Here is a 19324-nt window from a genome sequence, read left to right on the forward strand (position 1 = left end):
TTGCTCCTATCTAAGATTTGGGCATCGGCATCTTCCCTTTCGCGGCAGGAGCCTGATGTCTAACCTCTTGGTGGTCTACGGCAATGGCTGCTATCTTCCTTTCTCTCAGAGTTTTTGCTTGTCCGGCCTGCGTGCCCTGTATCTCACACTTTGCTTCTCATTTGGCCTTGGGTGGCTGTTGAACTTGGGGTGTTGTGATGATTGTTAATCTGTCTGGTGGCTTTATTTATAAAGTCGGGCTCATGCCTTTTCTCTAAAAGGACATGCTTGACGGTGTAATACACTAGGGATGGCTTCTCTACAAGGAGCCCGGTAGCAAGCTTGCTCTTCGAATTGTGTGTTGCCTTGTTAGAGGTGTCACTTGTTTTACTTCCGGAGCCTGGAATATGGAACGGGGCGTCTCTCAGGCAAAGCCCCTCTCAATTGAAGAGGCATCAATCACCAGCGGTGCAATTTGCTCTACCTTACGGCTCACGCTCGCAGCTAGCCAAATGCTCTTCCCACTAATAGCGTCTCTTAACAAAAGCTCTTCTAATCTAAACAAAAAATACCCCGCAAAGAAAAAAAACTAAACAAAAAATGATCTTTTCAAAAAAGAGCAGCCTGTCATCTCATTCTCATCTGCAAGAGATATAAAACTGGGGCACAAGCTAAAAAAATAAGCAAATTACACGCATTTTTTACAGTCAAGGTCTGCGCCGCAGTTCCGATGGCGGCATGGAGTTCATCATGGCCGCGCCACCGCCGGCGAAGCGGCCCCCTTTTTGCTCGAATCGGGATCGTCCCTTCCCCTCCGCATGGACCCGTCCCACCCCTTCCGCACCGACCCGTTGCCTCCCCCTCGGCCCACGACATCGTCCTCGCCAGGAACGCCTGCCACCGCCGCCCGCCGCCGGCGTTGCCGAAGCTGCCTCCCCCGCCCGCGGGCCGGCCTCCGCGCACGCTCCCCTCGGGGCTCCGCCTGCCGCCGGCGTTGCCGAAGCTGCCTCTCCCGCCCGCGGGCCGGCCTCCGCGCACGCTCCCCTCGGGGCTCGCTCCGGCGAGGTCGATCAGGCTGGTGGCGTGGCGCAGGCGGCGCGACCTGAGCACCTGCTCCCTCACGTGGTGCGGCAGCCGCATGGTGAACCTCTCGTGGTCGCTCCGCTCGGCGGCCGCCGCCGACGCCGCGAAGAGCGAGTGCCCCGTCGAGTGCGACCTCGGCATCCTCGCCTCCCGCCGCTCGCTGCGCAGCATCTCCAACTCCATCGCCTCCTCCTTCCTGTCGTCCTCGTCGCTCTCCTCCTCTTCCCGCACCGGTATCGCCACGGCGTGCGGCGGCGACGACGAAGGCGAGGGCTGACGCCGCGCCACCTGCTCCGGCGACGGGGGCGCCACGGCGGGCGGCGGCGGAGGCGGCGGCTTCTCGAGGTTGGCGCGGCAGAGCGGGCACGTGATCCATGGCTCCAGCCAGGGGTCGATGCACTCCGGGTGGAAGGCGTGCGAGCAGTGCGGCAGCAGCCGGCGGAAGAGGTGGAGCATGGTTTTTTTTTGCGGGGAGGTGCAACAGTTGGATCTATTTTTGTTTGCTCGTTGTAGGAGGAGGTGGAGCACGGTCAGCCTTTGATGAATTTGGTAACTGCACACCGTCGTGGTGCATGGATGGTGGAAGGCCGTTAGATTGAAATTTGTTGACTAATTGTGTGGTGGTGATTGATGTTTTTTGTGTGTGGGTGTAATAGTTGTGTGTACTTAGAGAAGTTCTCGTTTGATCCTTTATTAGTAGTATAGATGCAGGTGTGTGTGGCATTAAAAATGCACTATTCTCTAAAACCAACTAGACGATGTCCCGCGTGTTGTGACGACAATCTTGTTAAAAATGTATGGATAAGTAATAAAAGACTAAAAGTAGTGCAAAATCAAATATAAAACTTTCTTACATGACTTAATTCCTTGGAAAAAAATAATGCATGAGGTGGTATGCTTTGGATGAAGAGATTAATGAAAAAAGTAAATTATGACTTCATGCATGACTTAATGATGTGATATTGTTACATGGAGAGGAGAATTAGCTAGTGGGTTGTAGCCATATAAGAACAGAGGATTATGGTGAGCTTCTTATTTCGAACAAATAAATAGATGGTCGGTAAGCTCCTCCAAGGAATGATACTACTACGCGGAAAATTGAAACTTGCATAACTTCACCAATGCTTACCATTTTTCTTGGCACGTCCTTTTGTGATGAACAATGTAGTCTCTACTGTTTGAGAACGGACATTTTGCTCCCTGGAGCCATGAAGGCCGGAGTTTTCGAAAAAATTAAAATTCCAAAAAATCTGAAAAACAATATACAACTAAACAAGGATCACATCTGTGTGTGTGTAAAATTTCAGATTGAAATACTTTGAAACCCGACCTGTAAAAAAAGACAAATTCATGATCTGAAATGATGAATAGTAACATGTGTTAAAAAGTTTCAGATTTGTCTTTTTTGCACAGATCTTATTTCAACATATTTTGTTCTGGATATTTACACACTTGTGTATTATACCTTCATCTATCTATGTATTTTTTCAGAATTTTAAAAAATATTAAAATACGAATTTTCATGAAATTTGAAGTTTGAATTTAAAGGCCTCCATGGAGCTCGGGAGTCAAAAGCAATTTCCGTTATTGTTTTCCTTGGGTTATTTAAATAGAAACACATTTTTATAAATAAACAACACTTTTTATAAATAAATGAAGAGACTAAAAGTTGCCTATTTCAAAATGAAAGAAGCATGCTTGATATATATGAGCTCGTAGAACTTAGTGTCTCCTTCTGACTATTGAGAAATTAATGATTGTCTTGCAGAAGACATTTATGTCATATGCCCTTTTGCTGTTTTTAAATGGAAATCATAGTTGAAACAGTGTACGGGAGACTATAAAACTGAATGTGTTAATATTTTGGGACAGAGAGAGTAGTGTCTGTTTAAAAACTATAGCAGCTTCAGCGATCATCATACAAAGTTTATTGCTGGATGTAGCACATCATTCGCACATACATTTAATTGTAGACCACGCGGTACAATTAATTGCATCATCCAAGAAAGAAGCTCCATCGATGACTATTCGAGGAATGGGTAGTCGGTGTAGCCAACAACGGGGTCAGGGGTGTAGAAGGTCATCCTGTCATACTTGTTCAGCTCCGCACCAACCTCGAACCGCTTTGGAAGGTCCGGGTTCGCGAGGAATAGCCGCCCGAAGGCCACTAGGTCAGTGTAACCCTCTGTGACCACCTTGCCCCCTTCCTCGCGGTCATATCCACCATTGGCGATGAAGGTCCCTTTGAATGCCTCTCTATACGGTAGAAGACGCTTCGGCACCACTCTTCGCCCGTCGACGATGGCCATCCTCGGTTCGATCATGTGGATATACAAGATGCCGTGTTCGTTGAGTTTGGTGGACATGTAAAGTGCAAGGGAATGGGGGTCCGAGTCGTGGCAGTCCATGTAGTCCGTGAATGGGGAAAGGCGGATGCCCACACGATGGCCACCGACCTCCTTGACGACAGCATGAACCACCTCGAGAGCGAAGCGACACCGATTTTTGAGACTACCACCATACTCGTCTGTGCGGTCGTTGGCGCTATCCTTGAGAAACTGCTCGATGATGTACCCGTTTGCGCCGTGTATCTCCACACCGTCAAAACCTACCACAACGAACAAGTGAATTGCTTTATCAATTCTACAATACATGTCATTTTAGATGTCTTTATTCTTTAGGACGAATCACTCATTCTGGTGCTTTATATATATGCAGCTGGTACGTACCGGCGTCGATGGCGTTCCTGGCGGCTTTCCTAAAGTCGTCGATGATGGCAGGTATCTCCTCTATTGTCAGCCTCCTCGGCGGTGAGAACTCCTCTCGATGCCCGTCGAAGCTCATCTGCGGCCCAACCCCCTTCTCCGTGCTCGACAGCGGCGCTGCGCCGCCGGGCTGCAGCTCGAACGTGGACACACGTCCGACGTGCCAGATCTGACAGAAGAACAGAGCGCCCTTGGCGTGCACGGCGGCGACGATGGGCTTCCACGCCTCGACGTGCTCCGCCGTCCAGATTCCCGGGGTGTGGGTGTAGCCCTGCGCCGTGTCGGAGACCCCCGTGGCCTCGGCGATGAGCAGCCCGCCGGCGGTGGCGCGCTGGGAGTAGTACACTGCGGCGTGCGGCTGCGGCACGTTGCCGTAGGAGCGCTGCCTCGTCAACGGCGCCAGCACCACCCTGCAATATCAGTAAGGTCGCCGGCAGCCGTCGTGTCAGCCATGCATGATCATGAATGATCGAACATCTACAACAGGTGGGTGATGGTTTCAGTGGATGGTACGTACCTGTGGGCAAGGTCGAACTGGCCCATCTTGTACGGCGTCAGGAGAGGGATGGGCTCCATTGCTGATAGCTGAAGCTTTTCTTGATCAATTAATGGCGGATGAGGAAGAAGAACACTGATGTGTGGTGTGGGGTAGTGACTCGTGGGCAGTGGAGTTGACGGGACGTCCATTTATAAGTCATTGGTATGCAAAATCATATATTATCATATGATATGGCTATATTAGACAAATGTGTGCTCCCGGCTGCTAATTAGCACATACATCATGGGTGAGCTAAGCATGGAAGAAAAAGGCATCTTATTATAGTTCTAGTCGTGCTATCACAAATCACAAGCACGCATCAAGTTCTGTGTCTCTTGACTCCGCCGGAGACAGCCACCAATTATATGTGCTCCTCCGTCGCCTTCATCACTCCCCATCTTTTTGGAACGATGGTGTCTATTATTGCAATCGAAACCAACCTTTAATTTTTATGATTATATATTCCTTATAAGGAAAAGCCCCGCCCCATTTTCTTATAGGCCAGAAAAGCAAATGAAAGGAACCGTCCACAAGACTATATGGTCGCCCTCCTCACTACCTACTTTCCCGGCGTCGGTCAGATGGTGCGGTGGACTGCAATTCCTTGGGTTTTCCTTTTCTATAGGTTTTAGATTTCCTTTTTGCATTGTAGATGGCATGTCAAAGGAACAAGTCCCTCCTAGTCCCGGATCAACGGTGCTCACCATTGTATTGGAAGTCCTTTGTTTAGGGTTTGGCGGTGACAGCGGCAAGGGAAGAAGAAACGAAGCCTATATATCCATGGTCCACAAAGCTTTGGTCGGTCATACCATTCGTTCTATGGTGCCATGTTGATCCGGGTGTCACTTGTTCGGCTTTTGGAGCATCGATTGGCAAGTGGCATGCAATAAGCCATCAGAAAATTGTAAATCGAAAACACGTAGTATTAAACTTAGACCCTGAAATGAATGCCGAACAAGGCTTTCTTTCAAAACAAGAGCTATATATCCGCCGAAATTTTGAGTTGAAGAGGTGAACTCGGGTCGACATGACGCACAACCACATGAGTAACCACCAAGCAAGCATCTCCTTGAATGAGGGCACGAGGCTTAGGGACAATTCTTTCCGTAGCTTCTAGAACAAGCTAAAATAAATTATTTTCTATCCAGCTTATTTCAAAAGCTCAACCTAATTTATCTTCTATATCTAAATAGCTAGCCCCCACTAACCTATTTCTCTCAACATGCATAAAACATCATCAAGCAACATGCATTAGAAAAGACCCACTTCAACATTCAATGAGTTATAGGAAAAGATTGACCTCAACATGCAAACATGCATGATATATTTAATAATATTCTAAGAAATCCAATAATCAAACATAATAAACCATATGTACCATTTGTTTGTTCTCTCTTTTGTTTGTTCTCTCTTTGAAAACACCAAAAAAGTTTGTACCATTGTGAGGTAGGGCTGCTGCTTTGGCGGAGGCAATACATCACGGCTTGCGTCAGTCAGTCACTCGTTCAGTCAGTGCCGAAAAGACATTTGTTCATGGATAGATGCAATCATCAGTGCATGCATCACAGCACGATGAACATCAAATGAATGATAATCTGATGATCTATATATACATCAGTGCCTTCCCTTGATCAGCAACCCCGCGGATGAACGACGGCGGGCGGAGACGCCGCAGCCGATAGCCACCCCGCGGATGAACGACGGCGTCGAGGAGGAGTTCGCGACGCCCAGGCGGCTTGCTGTCAAGAGAGCTGCCAGGAACGCCGTCTACGCCGGTAAGCACGGACTAGCTCCTCGCCGCCACTAACAAATCAAAGACCCCCCTCTGTTCCGTGCTCTACTCCGTTCGTGGTGCTCTGCTTTAACTCCTTTGTTCGGTCCATGTCCATGGCTATTGGATTGCAGGGTTCGACGGCGTGGAAATCCACGGCGCGCACGGGTACCTCGTCGAGCAGTTCCTCAAGGACAGTGCCAACGACCGCGACGACGAGTATGGCGGCAGCCTCGAGCCAGGTGCTGACGCGTGGATGCCTTTTGGTCCCGGTTGGTGTCACTAACCGGGACTAAAGGCCCCCCTGCCTGGCCTGACCGCAGCGGTCACGCGGAGGCCCATCTGTCCCGGTTGGTGTAAGAACCGGGACTAAAGGCCGAGGGCATTACTAATGACTTTTTAGTCCCGGTTCCAAAACCGGGACAGAAGGCCCTTACGAACCGGGACAAAATGCTCTTTTTCTACCAGTGCCCATGAAGCTCGGCAGTCTAGTCCGCGAGTGGGTATCCTTGCGCATCGATCAAAAACCAATTTTTGCCGACGCAGAGGCAGGTTCGAAAGAACCAAACCTCAAGTCGAGAGCAGGTGCAGAAACCGAGTGCTTTGTACCAGTACCTGAGTTATGCATAGACTGAATGGGCTGTGTTTGCGTAGTCTTCTGAGAAGAAAACTTAGGCCCTGAATCCTTTGAAGTATGCGCATTATCCTTGGAACTATCCGCATCATCACCATCAGTCATGTGGGTATCCTTATCCGTGTCAGGTACATCAAATAGAGTAGGGCTCTCAATTTCCAGCTGGAGAGTGTAACGCATCCCCTCATATGTCCAAATGACCTCATCTCGAATAAGCTGAATATCAAGCACACTCACCAGCATCCTCGTAACGCCTTTGGCTCTAGTGAACACCATGTCCACCTCCTCTGTTTTACCAATAAGCGAGCCCAAACTCCACGTAACCCGAAAATCATTAATAGCCCTGGATGGAGCTCCTGCAAAGTGGACCCAAATCTGGGGTAGAGGAACACCCTTAGGCTCCTCACACTTCCAAGCGTCAAACTCAAGCACGCAGCTTGTGCTAGCAACTCTGCACATACCGAATTTAAGCAAGCGAGCAAAATCCTCCTTAGTAGGGAAAACGACCTTAAAAACATTATCTGATATCAAAACCGATTCCCATCGGAAAGTCTATGATACTAGCTCCTTGAGATGTTGCACCACCTGCTCCACAGTCAAAATCCCCCGAGTCACTGTCACCGTGCGCGTGAAGCCAGCACCTGGTGTATGAAGTGTTGCAGTCGCCGCCGGCGACTCAAAGAACATTAATTCTTGACTCGAAACACCATAAATGGTCACAACCGGCATAGGACCAATCATAAGGGGACACTTAGCTGAACCATGCGTAGGCTTCAGACAATACACACAGAGCTCAGCCTTACATTTAGAAACAAAGTGCCCTACCTCACTGCAGCGATAGCACATCATTTTCTCTTTCTTACGTGCCCACTTGGAGGGTCTATCACCTCCGTCTCATTTGGCCATCGCAAGACTCTGATCAGCTAAAGCAGGATCAGCCACCTCATTAACTGGCTCCGGCATAGTCGCCCTAGTAGACTCATCAATATCTGTCGGCGCCTCTTGAGTAGGCATAGGAGGCCGTTCCTCCCCCTCTGCCAGCCCAATTCTGTATAAAGCCACCTCTCTTGTGATGAGTAGGTCCCGACGTCCCCGGAACAAACTTGCCCGGAGGTGCAATAAAACCATGGCCAGTAGGCCCATTGTTTTGCGACGCGTAATCTCGCCCACCTCGAGAGGACGATGAACCACGAATTTGATCGTCTCCATAAGTGTTTACTCCGTCATCGCCCCAGCGGCCGCGCTGTTGAAACGATTGGCCTGAACAGCCCCCGGCTCCCCCACCTGCCCGGCAGCACCTGGCGGCCTACCCGCCTGTGCAGCACCATGGGGCTGCCTCGCCACCTGCACAGCAGCCGGCGCAGACGGTTTCGCATTGTTGGGTCTATTCCCTTGCCCCGACGGTCGAGGTGTAGGGTGTAGCGCCGGTGGTTGCTTGGGAGCTCCCCTTCCCGCCATGGCCCTTCCGCCGCCAGGAGGAGGCGGCACCGGAGCTGCCCGCCCTGTTCCCAACGCAGGGAAACCGTGCTTATGACGCCGAAGAACCCTAGGGTCTGGCGGCTTCGTGCATGGGATGGCGTCTATGAGAGAAAGAACCGCGGTGGAATCTACTCCGCCAAGACCTACCCTTTGCACGGTAGAACCGACAGATGCGATCGTAGAAGCTAAGTCCTGGCCCTATACCCAGGACTGTCGATGTCCAACCTGGCCTGGTCAAAGACAGGCCTTACCGCCAGGGCCATATACCCAGTGTTTGTGAGATCCACGCTGCTGGAATCTAGCACCAAACCCGCGTCAACACAAGCCGAATTCAAAAACGAATCCCTTTGGAAACGCCCCGTTGGAGCATACGGTAATCTCGGCTCCGTCAGAGGCGATAACTCCGGAATCCTCGTACCTGCCATCTTCTTCTTCTTCTTCCTGTTTTTCTTGACTGCACACCAGGCGCCAGGCGTGTAGAAATCTGACAGTGTAAGAGGAGGTAGATTCCCTTTTGGCAAGGGGCCGATCCACGGACGAACTCCCTGCTTCGTCATGGCCGGCCTTCCTCGGGACTCGAACGTGGGAGAAATAGTATGTTGTATTTAGTCAACTTTAAGCTTCTTTCACAAATCAGCATATATGGTTCCTTGCTTAAAAGATTAATTAGTCGATGTGTCGCATCAAATGTCTGTAGTAAATGTTAACTGAAAAGCTCGAAACTTCTAGAAAGTATAAGATCCAGCCATATTTGATAACCAACTAGCAAAGTTTATTTTCTTCTGGACAAGTATACACATGATATTTATTTTCTCATGGATACGTATGCGCGCGATATTTACCAGTCAGTAGGAGTTGTAATATTAAAACTAAGTTTACTGGTAAATAGTGATCGCAAACAGAAAGTAGATAGTTCTTGTAGTTAATATAATTATTATTTCCAAGATTCCTTACCGCACCTCTGCAATTTTGAATTCTGCTCAGTGCCGAAACTTTGTTCAACGTTTCATTGAGGTATTGTAGTATCAGATCTTTTGTTTAGTGTATCACAATATTATATTGTTTTCTATAGCTTTTGGTGCCTCTGATGAGGTGAGGATGAGGAAGCAGTCCAAGTGCTGATGTGTCCCTTGATGTCTTTCTCGGTTTGGGGGGGTTTCACTCGATTTTTCCTAATTAACCAGGAAATGCTATTTTTTTGGATATATTTTTTCTTATAAACTGGACAACCTCTTTTCTTTTTAATGAACTGTAGGACACCCCTGCCCTCTCGATGAGGCTCTTCAACATACGTTTCATTATGACCTGTGATAGTCGAAGAAAGAATCTACATATATGATCATTCGAGGAAGGGGTAATCGGTGTATCCAACGATGGGGTCCGAGGTGTAGAAGGTCATCCTATCGTACTTGTTCAGCTCTGCGCCGACCTCAAACCGCTTTGGCAGGTCTGGGTTTGCCAGGAATAGTCGTCCAAAGGACACCAGGTCAGTGTACCCCTCGGTGATCACCTTGCCCCCTTCCTCGCGGTCGTACCCACCATTGGCTATGAAGGTACCATTGAAGGCCTCCCTGTACGGCAGCAACCGCTTTGGCACCACTCGTCGGCCGTCCACGATGGCCATCCTCGGCTCTATCATGTGGATGTACAGGATGTCGTGGTCGTTGAGCTTTGTGGACATGTAGAGCGCAAGGGAGTGGGGGTCGGAGTCATGGCAGTCCATGTAGTCGGTGAAGGGGGAGAGGCGGATGCCCACACGGTGGCCGCCGACCTCCTTCACAACAGCATCGACCACCTCAAGAGCGAAGCGACACCTATTCTCGAGACCCCCACCATACTCATCGGTGCGGTCGTTGGCACTATCCTTCAGAAACTGCTCAATGATGTACCCGTTTGCACCGTGGATCTCCACGCCGTCAAAACCTGCCACAATCAACAGATGAATTGTTTTATCAATCAAGAATACATGATATTTTGGATATCTTCAGCACACAACTTTCACGGTGGTATTTTATATAAACATGTTAGCAAATACATAATTATTTCCTAAAAGATTACATGATTGTGTAATTTGCTCCTAACAAAGGTAAGTAACCATACAGTGTTTGGATTCTGAAAACAAATCATGGATAAAAAATATCTAATGGCCAATTTCTACTTAACAATAGCAAATAAGGTTTTTTTTGTTCAAAAATGCTAGTAGTTGCCAAAGAAAGAACAAGTTTAACTGAACTATAGTTTCTAAGAAAAAAACATGTTTATTGTTTTGGCAAAAGTTAGTATATCAACAGCATACGTGGAACTTACCGGCGTCTATGGCGTTCCTAGCGGCCTTCCTGAAGTCGTCGACGATGGCAGGTATCTCCTCCACCGCCAGCCTCCTCGGAGGCGCGAACTCCTCTAGCCGGCCGTCGAAGCTCATCTGCGGGCCCACCCCCTTCTCCGTGCTCGACAGCGGCGCGGCGCCGCCGGGCTGCAGCTCGAAGGTAGACACGCGGCCGCAGTGCCAGATCTGGCAGAAGAAGAGCGCGCCCTTGGCGTGCACGGCGGCGACGATGGGCTTCCACGCCTCGACGTGCTCCGCCGTCCATATCCCCGGGGTGTCCTTGTATCCCTGCGCCGTGTCGGAGACCCCCGTGGCCTCGGCGATGAGCAAGCCGCCGGCGGTGGCGCGCTGGGCGTAGTACACGGCGGCGTGCGGCTGCGGCACGTTGCCGTAGGAGCGCTGCCTCGTCAGCGGCGCCAGCACCATCCTGCAGCATATCAATACGGTCGCCGGCCGCCGTCGTGTCAGCCATGATTCATGCATGAGTGATCCAACACAAGTTGCCGATGAGTGAATCCATGACGTACCTGTGGGCGAGGTCGAGCTGGCCCATCTTGTACGGCGTGAGGAGAGGGATGGGCTCCATTGCTGAAGAGCTGAATAAGTTGTTTTTCTTGAGCTCTGATCAATGGCAGAGGAGGAAGAAGAAGACTGATGAGTGGTGTGGGGTAGTGACTAGTGGACAGGACAACCATTTATAGATGATTGTTGTCGAATCGTATATTAAACTAAGGTGCTCCCGGCTGCTATTTAGCCGCCCACATACATCATCCGTGAGCTAAGCGTGGAAGAAATATGCATCTTATCTTGTAGGAGAAAGTTTAATTTAGACCTATAATGCATATAGTAGGAGAAAGTTTGATTTAGACCTATATAACGTCACAAAAGTTGACCAAGTTTATGGAGACAAATATTACCCTCTAGAGCGCCGAACAAATATTGTTCAATTCATCATAAGACATAGTATATTATATACTCCCTCCGTCCGGAAATACTTGTCCTAAAAATGAATAAAATAAATGTGTCTATAACTAAAATATGTCTAGATATATACATGCATTTCTAAGACAAATATTTCCGGACGGAGGGAGTATTTGGTATTGTAAAAATATATTTCTCTATATACTTAGTCAAGGCTTATAAAGTTTGACTTTTCGTGCGACTGCGGCATGTCCAAAGGACACGACGGCTGTCCGTCTATTCGTCTGACGTCCACATTAAGGACACACGGTTGCCGAGACGTCTACTCCGGTGCCACCCGTCGGCCCTCTGCCACCCACCATTGTTATATAAATTGTTGTCCCAGCCATAGGCACAGTCATTTGCCTCCGATTCTTTCTCCTCTCCGTACAACTTCCATCATGGATTCCTCGTCCTTCAAAGCTCTACGAAACAGGCTGACGATGGACCAGAAGAAGGAGATGGCCGCCATGGCTTCCGACTGGCTGCCCGCAGGCAGCCGGAGGACGACGACGTTTGAATGGAGGACGCGCCCCTGATGACGAGCCGGCGCCACCCTTCCCATCCGTGCCACCCTCCTCCTTGGTGACACCATCGTCGATGCATTGCACCATAACCATCGGCGAGGCCTGTGCCCATTACATGGATATGTTCCGGGATGCATATAGTCGGACAAGTAGCACAAAGTGATACATTAAAGGTTCTGTGATTCAATTTGGAAGGTCATACTACAAATTAGCCGGCGCTCAGCGCTTAAGCGGCCGTTAAATTCCGCCTTTTTTCGCTTAACGCTAAAATCTACACTAAGGACAGAAGCGAAGCATTTAGCCGCCCCTCAGCGCTTAAGCGTGATTAAGCGCCGCTTAAAAACACTTTCTTGAACATTGTGTTTTTCAGATAATAATAACTGAGGTACTGCTTACGTGGATCCACCAGTAGAATCAAGACTCGAGAGAGTTACTACTATTTACGCTATATATCATGCAAGAGGCTCGTCCTTGTTCCGATGTGTGTGGTTTGATCACACTATGGTTCTCAGGTTTGGGCCTGGGATGAACTAGGGATTGAGTGTGTGCTGTGTCTCCCATAGTTGGATAAAGATGACTACTTGCAAACACTCGCTTCTTTGCAAGTGGAGCAATTGTGGGTGCCATGTTTTTCGAGGTGCAGTTGAGTCCGAACGAGTTCAAACGTATATGAGACGGTCACATTCTCTCATGCAGGGGCCTTGTGTAGCATCGGCCATCAGGTTCAAAGGCCCAAGAGGAAGAGTCACAAAGGTCATCTACCAGCTAAGATACGCCTCTTCATTCTGGTTCGTACAAACAAGATAACCCTGCTAGCACAGATATAATACCTGATGCACCAAGAATTTTGATGCAAACTGCAAAGTGACATAGATATAACAGCAAGCCAAAACTGAACTACACTGGAAAAAGGGCACGTACCAGCAAGCCTCGGGCATGTAGTGCAGACGGAAAAAGTCCATTTTAAACGTTGAATTTGTAATGGTCGGCCGGAATGAACCCCCAATCGAAATCCCGGTCGATCGTACCATGAACTATGTAATCCCGGTCTAAATCGAACCCTAGCAAATTTCAACCGGGATTCATCTTATGGGCCGCCCACTTTAGTTTTTTTTTAATTTAAAATTTGTTGGGCCGCGCTCCTCGACGCCTGCAACGCCATCGTTGCCCTCGCCTCCGTCGCTGCCGCCTCCTCTCTCGCCTCGCGCCCCACCTCGTCTCGTCCTCGCCCCCGTCCCCGTCCTCTCTCAGCCGCACGCCCGCCATGCTCGTCTACCGCGACGGCCACGACGAGGGGGCCGTCGCTTCCTCCCCTGCCCTGTCGACGCTCCCTTCCATCCTATTCATCGACCCGCGGTGGGCGCGGCCATCAGCTCACCGCCGTCGCGCGCGTCGCCAAATCAGCGACCAGCAACGAGATCGACGCCGCGGACGAGGCCGTCGGCAAGCTCGCGGCGGTCCTCGACACCGGCGATGAGGGCGAGGGTGCCACCTTGAAGGAGTCGGCGTTGCGCGCGGCCACGCAGGGGGCGGCTGAAGCGGGTGTCGGACGTCGAGGGTTGGTACTCCTCGCTGCTTCATCTCGTGGTCAGTTCGAGGCGGAGACGGATGAGGATGTGCGTCACGGCCACCGCGAAAGGAGGAGATGGGAGAACCGCGTCGTTGACGTACGGGCGAAGCAGCGCCATTGTACCGTTAGACCGTCCTCTCTGTTTCTCTTCTCTACTCACCGCTGAGATCTCTATGGCCCCGTTTGGCTTGGGTAGGGTTCATGTGGTAGGCCAACCATTGATTCAGTCGCCTATGTGATGAACTAGTTAAACCGATCTGCAGATTATGCATTACAATCTATTGGGCAACCATTAGACCATAGGTAGCTGATCCTGAATCGATAGAAGGTATAGTTCGGTTTGTGAGATGTTATGCGTACACTCAGTATGCTTGCAAATTCAGTTAACTGAATGTGCTGCACCTCTTTTCATGTAGACTGAATGTGCTGAATTTTTTAGATCTGTTTCATGTTAATTATGGATGATGGTCGCCGTGTGTAAAATCTTAATGGGAGTTTTAGATTTTTTTTGACCAAAATTCAATAAAAAACTGTGCCAAAATTCAGTACCTGCCGCCCCAAAAAAAGCATCAAAAGTGTGTCATCACTGAAACCATGCGAGCGTCGCTCCATAATGGCGGAGGCTGACAGCGGACACCTGCATGTGTGGCATGCCACACCAGCGTCGAGTACGCGGACAATCAGGAGGACTGGCCGTATTTGCACCAATTCACAAGTTAGCAGATCAAAAAAATGTATTTTGAAAGATCTAGCAGTAAACTGCACATCAGATGCAAGTTATATGACTATCAGAACCAAAAATACAAAAAACAAAAATAAGAATGGAAGGAAAAAGAAAAAGAAAAGAAAAAAAACAGAAAAGAAAAACCAAAAAGATAAATTTAAATGAAAGAAAAAAAAGAACCCCAAAAAAAGGAAGGAAAAAGAACAAGAAAAGAAAAAGGAAAAGAAAAGGAAAGGAAAAAGAACCAGAAAATAAAAGCAAAAAAGATAAATTTAAATGAAAGGATAAAAGAACAAGAAACAAAAATTAAAAATAAAAACGGAAGGAAAAAATAATATAAAAGGAAAAAACAGAAAATAAAAAAAAACGAACGAAAAAACGTGCTTCCATGAACTGGGCCGGCCCAATCCCGGTCATCGTGTGCCACATCGACAATCCCTGTTTGGAAAATGGCCAGAAGGTTTGATTTAGACCGGGATTGCATAGTTTAGGGTGCAATCGACCGGAATTTTGATTTGAAGGTTCATTCCGCCGACCTCTACGATTTCAGGGTTCAAAATGGACATTTTCCTAGTGCAGACCACCACAACACCAACATCTCTCGCACCTTTAGTCCGAGTATTCATCACCCTATAACATGTCTGCACCTTCACGAAGAGCATCCTCGGCTTGGCTGCACCTGATAACATGTCTGCCCAGGACATCGGCAGAGAACATAGGTGACCATGATCACAGAAGGGGACTTGACATACTTGCAAGAGCAAGCAGTACTGTGCAGCCTGAAGGCCTGGATGTCCACTGACTTCCTTTCCTTGCTCTGTTTCTTGTTCTGTTCATGCCCGCTTGGGCGTGCAAACAACTTTGTTCCTGTCTTCTTAATGCAACGCGACACAAAGCTTTTGCGCTTTCGCAAAAACAAAAACAAAATACTGTACTTAGAACGTACAAAACATGTAAGAAAATTCATTATCAGCTCCTACTTTGTACAGTCCATGTAGTACTCCCTTAGTCCCATAATATAAGATCTTATTATATCCAATATACTCACATATTGAATGTAAAAAGATCTTATACTATGGGACGGAGGCGGTATTATACTGAGGTATATTGATAATGAACAATAATAGACTTGAGACTACACGACATAATGACTCAAAGAAAATAAGCATGACTGCCCTCTTGAGAAACAATAAAAGAGCCAAATTAAGTTGTCCCATAGTATTAACATTTCAGAACATATGACGCGCGGGCCAGGAAAGGACAAGGGTGTTGCCCGTTTGACCGTCAACGTGGCCTAAACTTGGGTCGGGAATGGGTCAAAAGCGGACCGAAAACAGACATTTGAGCTCGGAAAATGGCTTCGTGGTACCCTTATTCTTCGCCGCGGGAAACGTTCCCGCGGACGCATCGCTGTCCATGAAGGAGGGAGGGGAGGGGCGTGCGGGAGAGTTTAATCGAAATGGAGGTAAAGTGTGTGTGTGGGGGGGGGGGGTGTCCCCGACGGGTGGGCCGCGAAAGGAGAAGGGTGTTGCCCGTTTGACCATCAACGTGGCCTAAACTTGGGTCGGGAATGGGTCAAAAGCGGATCGAAAACGGACATTTGAGCTCGGAAAATGGCTTCGTGGTACCCTTATTCTTCGCCGCGGGAAACGTTCCCGCGGACGCATCGCTGTCCATGAAGGAGGGAGGGGAGGGGCGTGCGGGAGAGTTTAATCGAAATGGAGGTAAAGTGTGTGTGGGGGGGGTGTCCCCGACGGGTGGGCCGCGAAAGGAGAAGGGTGCTGCCCGTTTGGCCATCAATGCGGCCTAAACTTGGGTCGGGAATGGGTCAAAAGCGGATCGAAAACGAACATTTGAGCTCAGGCAAAGGCTTCATGGGACCCTTATTCTTCGTCGCAGGGAACGTTCCCGCGGCCACATCGCTGTCCATAAAGGAGGGAGGGGACGGGGCGCGCGGGAGAGTTTAATCAAAATGGATGTAAAGTGGGGGGTGTCCCCGACGGGCGGGCCGGGAAAGGAGAAGGGCATTACCCGTTTGGCCATCAACGCGGCCTAAACCTGGGCCGGGAATGGGTCAAAAGCGGATCGAAAACGGACATTTGAGCTCAGACAAAGGCTTCGTGGGACCCTTATTCTTCGTCGCTGGGAACGTTCCCGCGGCCACATCGCTGTCCATGAAAGAGGGAGGGGACGGGGCGCGCGGGAGAGTTTAATCAAAATGGAGGTAAAGTGGGGGGGGTCCCCGACGGGCGGGCCGGGAAAGGAGAAGGGCATTACCCGTTTGGCCGTCAACGCGGCCTAAACCTGGGTCGGGAATGGGTCAAAAGCGGATTGAAAACGGACATTTGAGCTCGGACAAAGGCTTCGTGGGACCCTTATTCTTTGTCGCGGGGAATGTTCCCGCGGACGCATCGCTGTCCATGAAGGAGGGAGGGGAGGGGGCGCGCGGGAGAGTTTAATCAAAATGGAGGTAAAGTGGGGGGGGTGTCCCCGACGGGCGGGCCGGGAAAGGACAAGGGGGTTGCCCGTTTGGCCGTTAACGCGGTCTAAACCTGGGTCGTGAATGGGTCAAAAGCGGACCGAAAACGGACATTTGAGCTCGGACAAAGGCTTCGTGGGACCCTTATTCTTCGCCACGGGGAACGTTCCCGCGGACGCATCATTGTCCATGAAGGAGGGAGGGGAGGGGGCGCGCGGGAGAGTTTAATCAAAATGGAGGTAAAGTGGGGGGGTGTCCCCGACGGGCGGGCCAGGAAAGGACAAGGGGATTGCCCGTTTGGCAGTCAACACGGCCTAAACCTGGGTCGTGAATGGGTCAAAAGCGGACCGAAAACGGACATTTGAGCTCGGACAAAGGCTTCGTGGGACCCTTATTCTTCGCCGCGGGGAACGTTCCCGCGGACGCATCGTTGTCCATGAAGGAGGGAGGGGAGGGGGCGCGCGGGAGAGTTTAATCGAAATGGAGGTAAAGTGGGGGGGTGTCCCCGACGGGTGGGCCAGGAAAGGACAATGGTGTTGCTCGTTTGGCAATCAACGCGGCCTAAACCTGGGTCGTGAATGGGTCAAAAGCGGACCGAAAACGGACATTTGAGCTCGGACAAAGGCTTCGTGGGACCCTTATTCTTTGCCGCGGGGAATGTTCCCGCGGACGCATCGCTGTCCATGAAGGAGGGAGGGGAAGGGGCGCGCGGGAGAGTTTAATCGAAATGGAGGTAAAGGGGGGGTGTCCCCGACGGGCAGGCCAGGAAAGGACAAGGGAGTTGCCCGTTTGGCCGTTAACGCGGCCTAAACTTGGGTCGGGAATGGGTTGAAAGCGGACCGAAAACGGACATTTGAGCTCGGAAAAAGGCTTTGTGGGACCCTTCTTCGCCGCGGGGGACGCGCCCGCGGCAACATCGCCGTCCATGGAGGAGGGAGGGGAGGGGCGCGCGGGAGAGTTTAAGCGAAACGAAGGTAAAGTGGGCGTGGGGAGGGATCTCCTTGACAGGCGGGTCAGGAAAGGACAAGGGCGATGTCCGTCTGGCCGCCAACGCGGCCTAAACTTGGGTGAGGAATGGGTTGAAAGCGGACCGGAAACGAACATTTATCCTCCATTTGCTCCCGCACATCGAACCATGTTTTGTGCCCGTTTACCCATCAAGCAGACACGGACGGACGGTCTAGGATCGTGCGTTGGAGCTTGGCCTTACGAGCGGGAGAAAGAAGGGGCGGACGTCCGAGAAGCAGCTTGGTAGAGGGGGTGGGGGAAATTAAGTTTGCCAGGGGTGGTTTAGTAAAAATAATGGTGGGGGAGTGAGTAGGGTGGTTAGAGGCTTCCAGCCGGGAGATCCGGCCAGCTGCTGCAAGATGCACTCGCACTGGCCCTTGACCTCAGGCAGTAGAGTAGAGTAAAGAGTACGCTCTCTTCCTTGTGAGTCCAGTAGCAGAAACAGAGCGGAGCAGAGGTCTTGCTTACGGGAGAAGAGATCACAAGCAAGGCAAGGCAAGGCAAGGCAGCGGAGAGGGGAATGGCGGGCGGCGGCGGGGGGAGGAGCGGGTGGGGGGAGGAGGAGTACGACTACCTGTTCAAGGTGGTGCTGATCGGCGACTCCGGGGGTGGGAAAATCCAACCTGCTCTCCCGCTTCACCCGCAACGAGTTCTGCCTCGAGTCCAAGTCCACCATCGGCGTCGAGTTCGCCACCCGCACCCTCCACGTAAGCACCCCATTCATCACCTTCCCTTCCCTTCCCTTGCTTCGCTTGCGTGCCTGCTCGCTTCCTGCATGATGCTAGATCCATCTCACGCTCCAAATCCGGTAATCCGCTGCCAAGTGAATCAATGGTCTGGGATTCAGGGACGAGGTAGCTGCTGCCTTCCATCATCTTCGTCGCGGCTAGCCAAATCTACCATACTCTTGATTGATTGATTGATTGCTGCACAGTGCTCAGCCTGACAACCAGGTCCCCGTAACCGGACCCTGATGTTCCCTGAACGTTCGTATCACCCCGGGACCCAAAATCAGTGAGTAATAGCATAGAAAACTGGCCAAAATGAAAAAATCTTCGAGTTTTGACGAGGTCTCCATAACCGGACCCCAAAGTTCCCCGAACATTCGTATCGCCCAGGACCCAAAATCAGTGAGTAATATCATGGAAAACTATCCAGAATCGACCAAATCTGCGAGTTTTCACGTAACCGGTCACCGGAGTTCGCGGAATGTTCGTATCGCCCCGGGACACAAAATCAGAGAGTAATAGCATAGAAAACTGGCTAGAATGGACCAAATCTGCGAGTTTAGACGATGTTCCCGTAAACGGTCCCTTGAGTTCGCGGAACGTTCGGATCGCCCCGGGACCCAAAATCAGTGCGTAATACTATACAAAACTAGCGAGAATGGACCAAATCTGCAAGTTTTGACAAGGTCCCCGTAACCGGTCCCTGAAGTTCCACGAACGTTCGTAGCTCCCCACGACACAAAATCAGTGACT

The 19324-nt window shown here is 50.3% G+C and overlaps 2 protein-coding genes and 1 pseudogene across 2 annotated transcripts; all 3 read right to left on the reverse strand.

Annotated features, from left to right (window-relative positions):
* Positions 1–727: 727 nt before the first annotated feature.
* Positions 728–1518, reverse strand: LOC123394994 (annotated as a pseudogene).
* A 1422-nt stretch (positions 1519–2940) lies between these two features.
* On the reverse strand, positions 2941–4510 carry LOC123403749 (putative 12-oxophytodienoate reductase 5). The gene is made up of 3 exons (XM_045097666.1): positions 4345–4510; positions 3792–4237; positions 2941–3670 (listed from the first exon to the last, which is right to left on the reverse strand). Exons 1-3 carry the CDS (start codon positions 4401–4403, stop codon positions 3087–3089), a joined length of 1089 nt encoding a protein of 362 aa, XP_044953601.1. The 5' UTR covers positions 4404–4510; the 3' UTR covers positions 2941–3086.
* Positions 4511–9463: 4953 nt separating this feature from the next.
* LOC123426302 (putative 12-oxophytodienoate reductase 5) lies at positions 9464–11260 on the reverse strand. The gene is made up of 3 exons (XM_045110140.1): positions 11103–11260; positions 10557–11002; positions 9464–10172 (listed from the first exon to the last, which is right to left on the reverse strand). Exons 1-3 carry the CDS (start codon positions 11159–11161, stop codon positions 9589–9591), a joined length of 1089 nt encoding a protein of 362 aa, XP_044966075.1. The 5' UTR covers positions 11162–11260; the 3' UTR covers positions 9464–9588.
* Between the last annotated feature and the right edge of the window lie 8064 nt (positions 11261–19324).

Source organism: Hordeum vulgare, chromosome 1H (assembly GCF_904849725.1).
Source record: "Hordeum vulgare subsp. vulgare chromosome 1H, MorexV3_pseudomolecules_assembly, whole genome shotgun sequence".
In the NCBI taxonomy this organism is placed as follows: domain Eukaryota; kingdom Viridiplantae; phylum Streptophyta; class Magnoliopsida; order Poales; family Poaceae; genus Hordeum; species Hordeum vulgare.

What these genes read in the sequence shown, in the direction of transcription:
- LOC123403749 (XM_045097666.1), bottom strand. Translation starts at nt 4,403, where the DNA reads ATGGAGCCCATCCCTCTCCTGACGCCGTACAAGATGGGCCAGTTCGAC. An exon ending in CAGTTCGACCTTGCCCACAG is followed by an intron (nt 4,238 to 4,344) that starts GTACGTACCATC and finishes CTGATATTGCAG; the next exon opens with GGTGGTGCTGGCGCCGTTGA. An exon ending in CAGGAACGCCATCGACGCCG is followed by an intron (nt 3,671 to 3,791) that starts GTACGTACCAGC and finishes TCGTTGTGGTAG; the next exon opens with GTTTTGACGGTGTGGAGATA.
- LOC123426302 (XM_045110140.1), bottom strand. Translation starts at nt 11,161, where the DNA reads ATGGAGCCCATCCCTCTCCTCACGCCGTACAAGATGGGCCAGCTCGAC. An exon ending in CAGCTCGACCTCGCCCACAG is followed by an intron (nt 11,003 to 11,102) that starts GTACGTCATGGA and finishes GATATGCTGCAG; the next exon opens with GATGGTGCTGGCGCCGCTGA. An exon ending in TAGGAACGCCATAGACGCCG is followed by an intron (nt 10,173 to 10,556) that starts GTAAGTTCCACG and finishes TGATTGTGGCAG; the next exon opens with GTTTTGACGGCGTGGAGATC.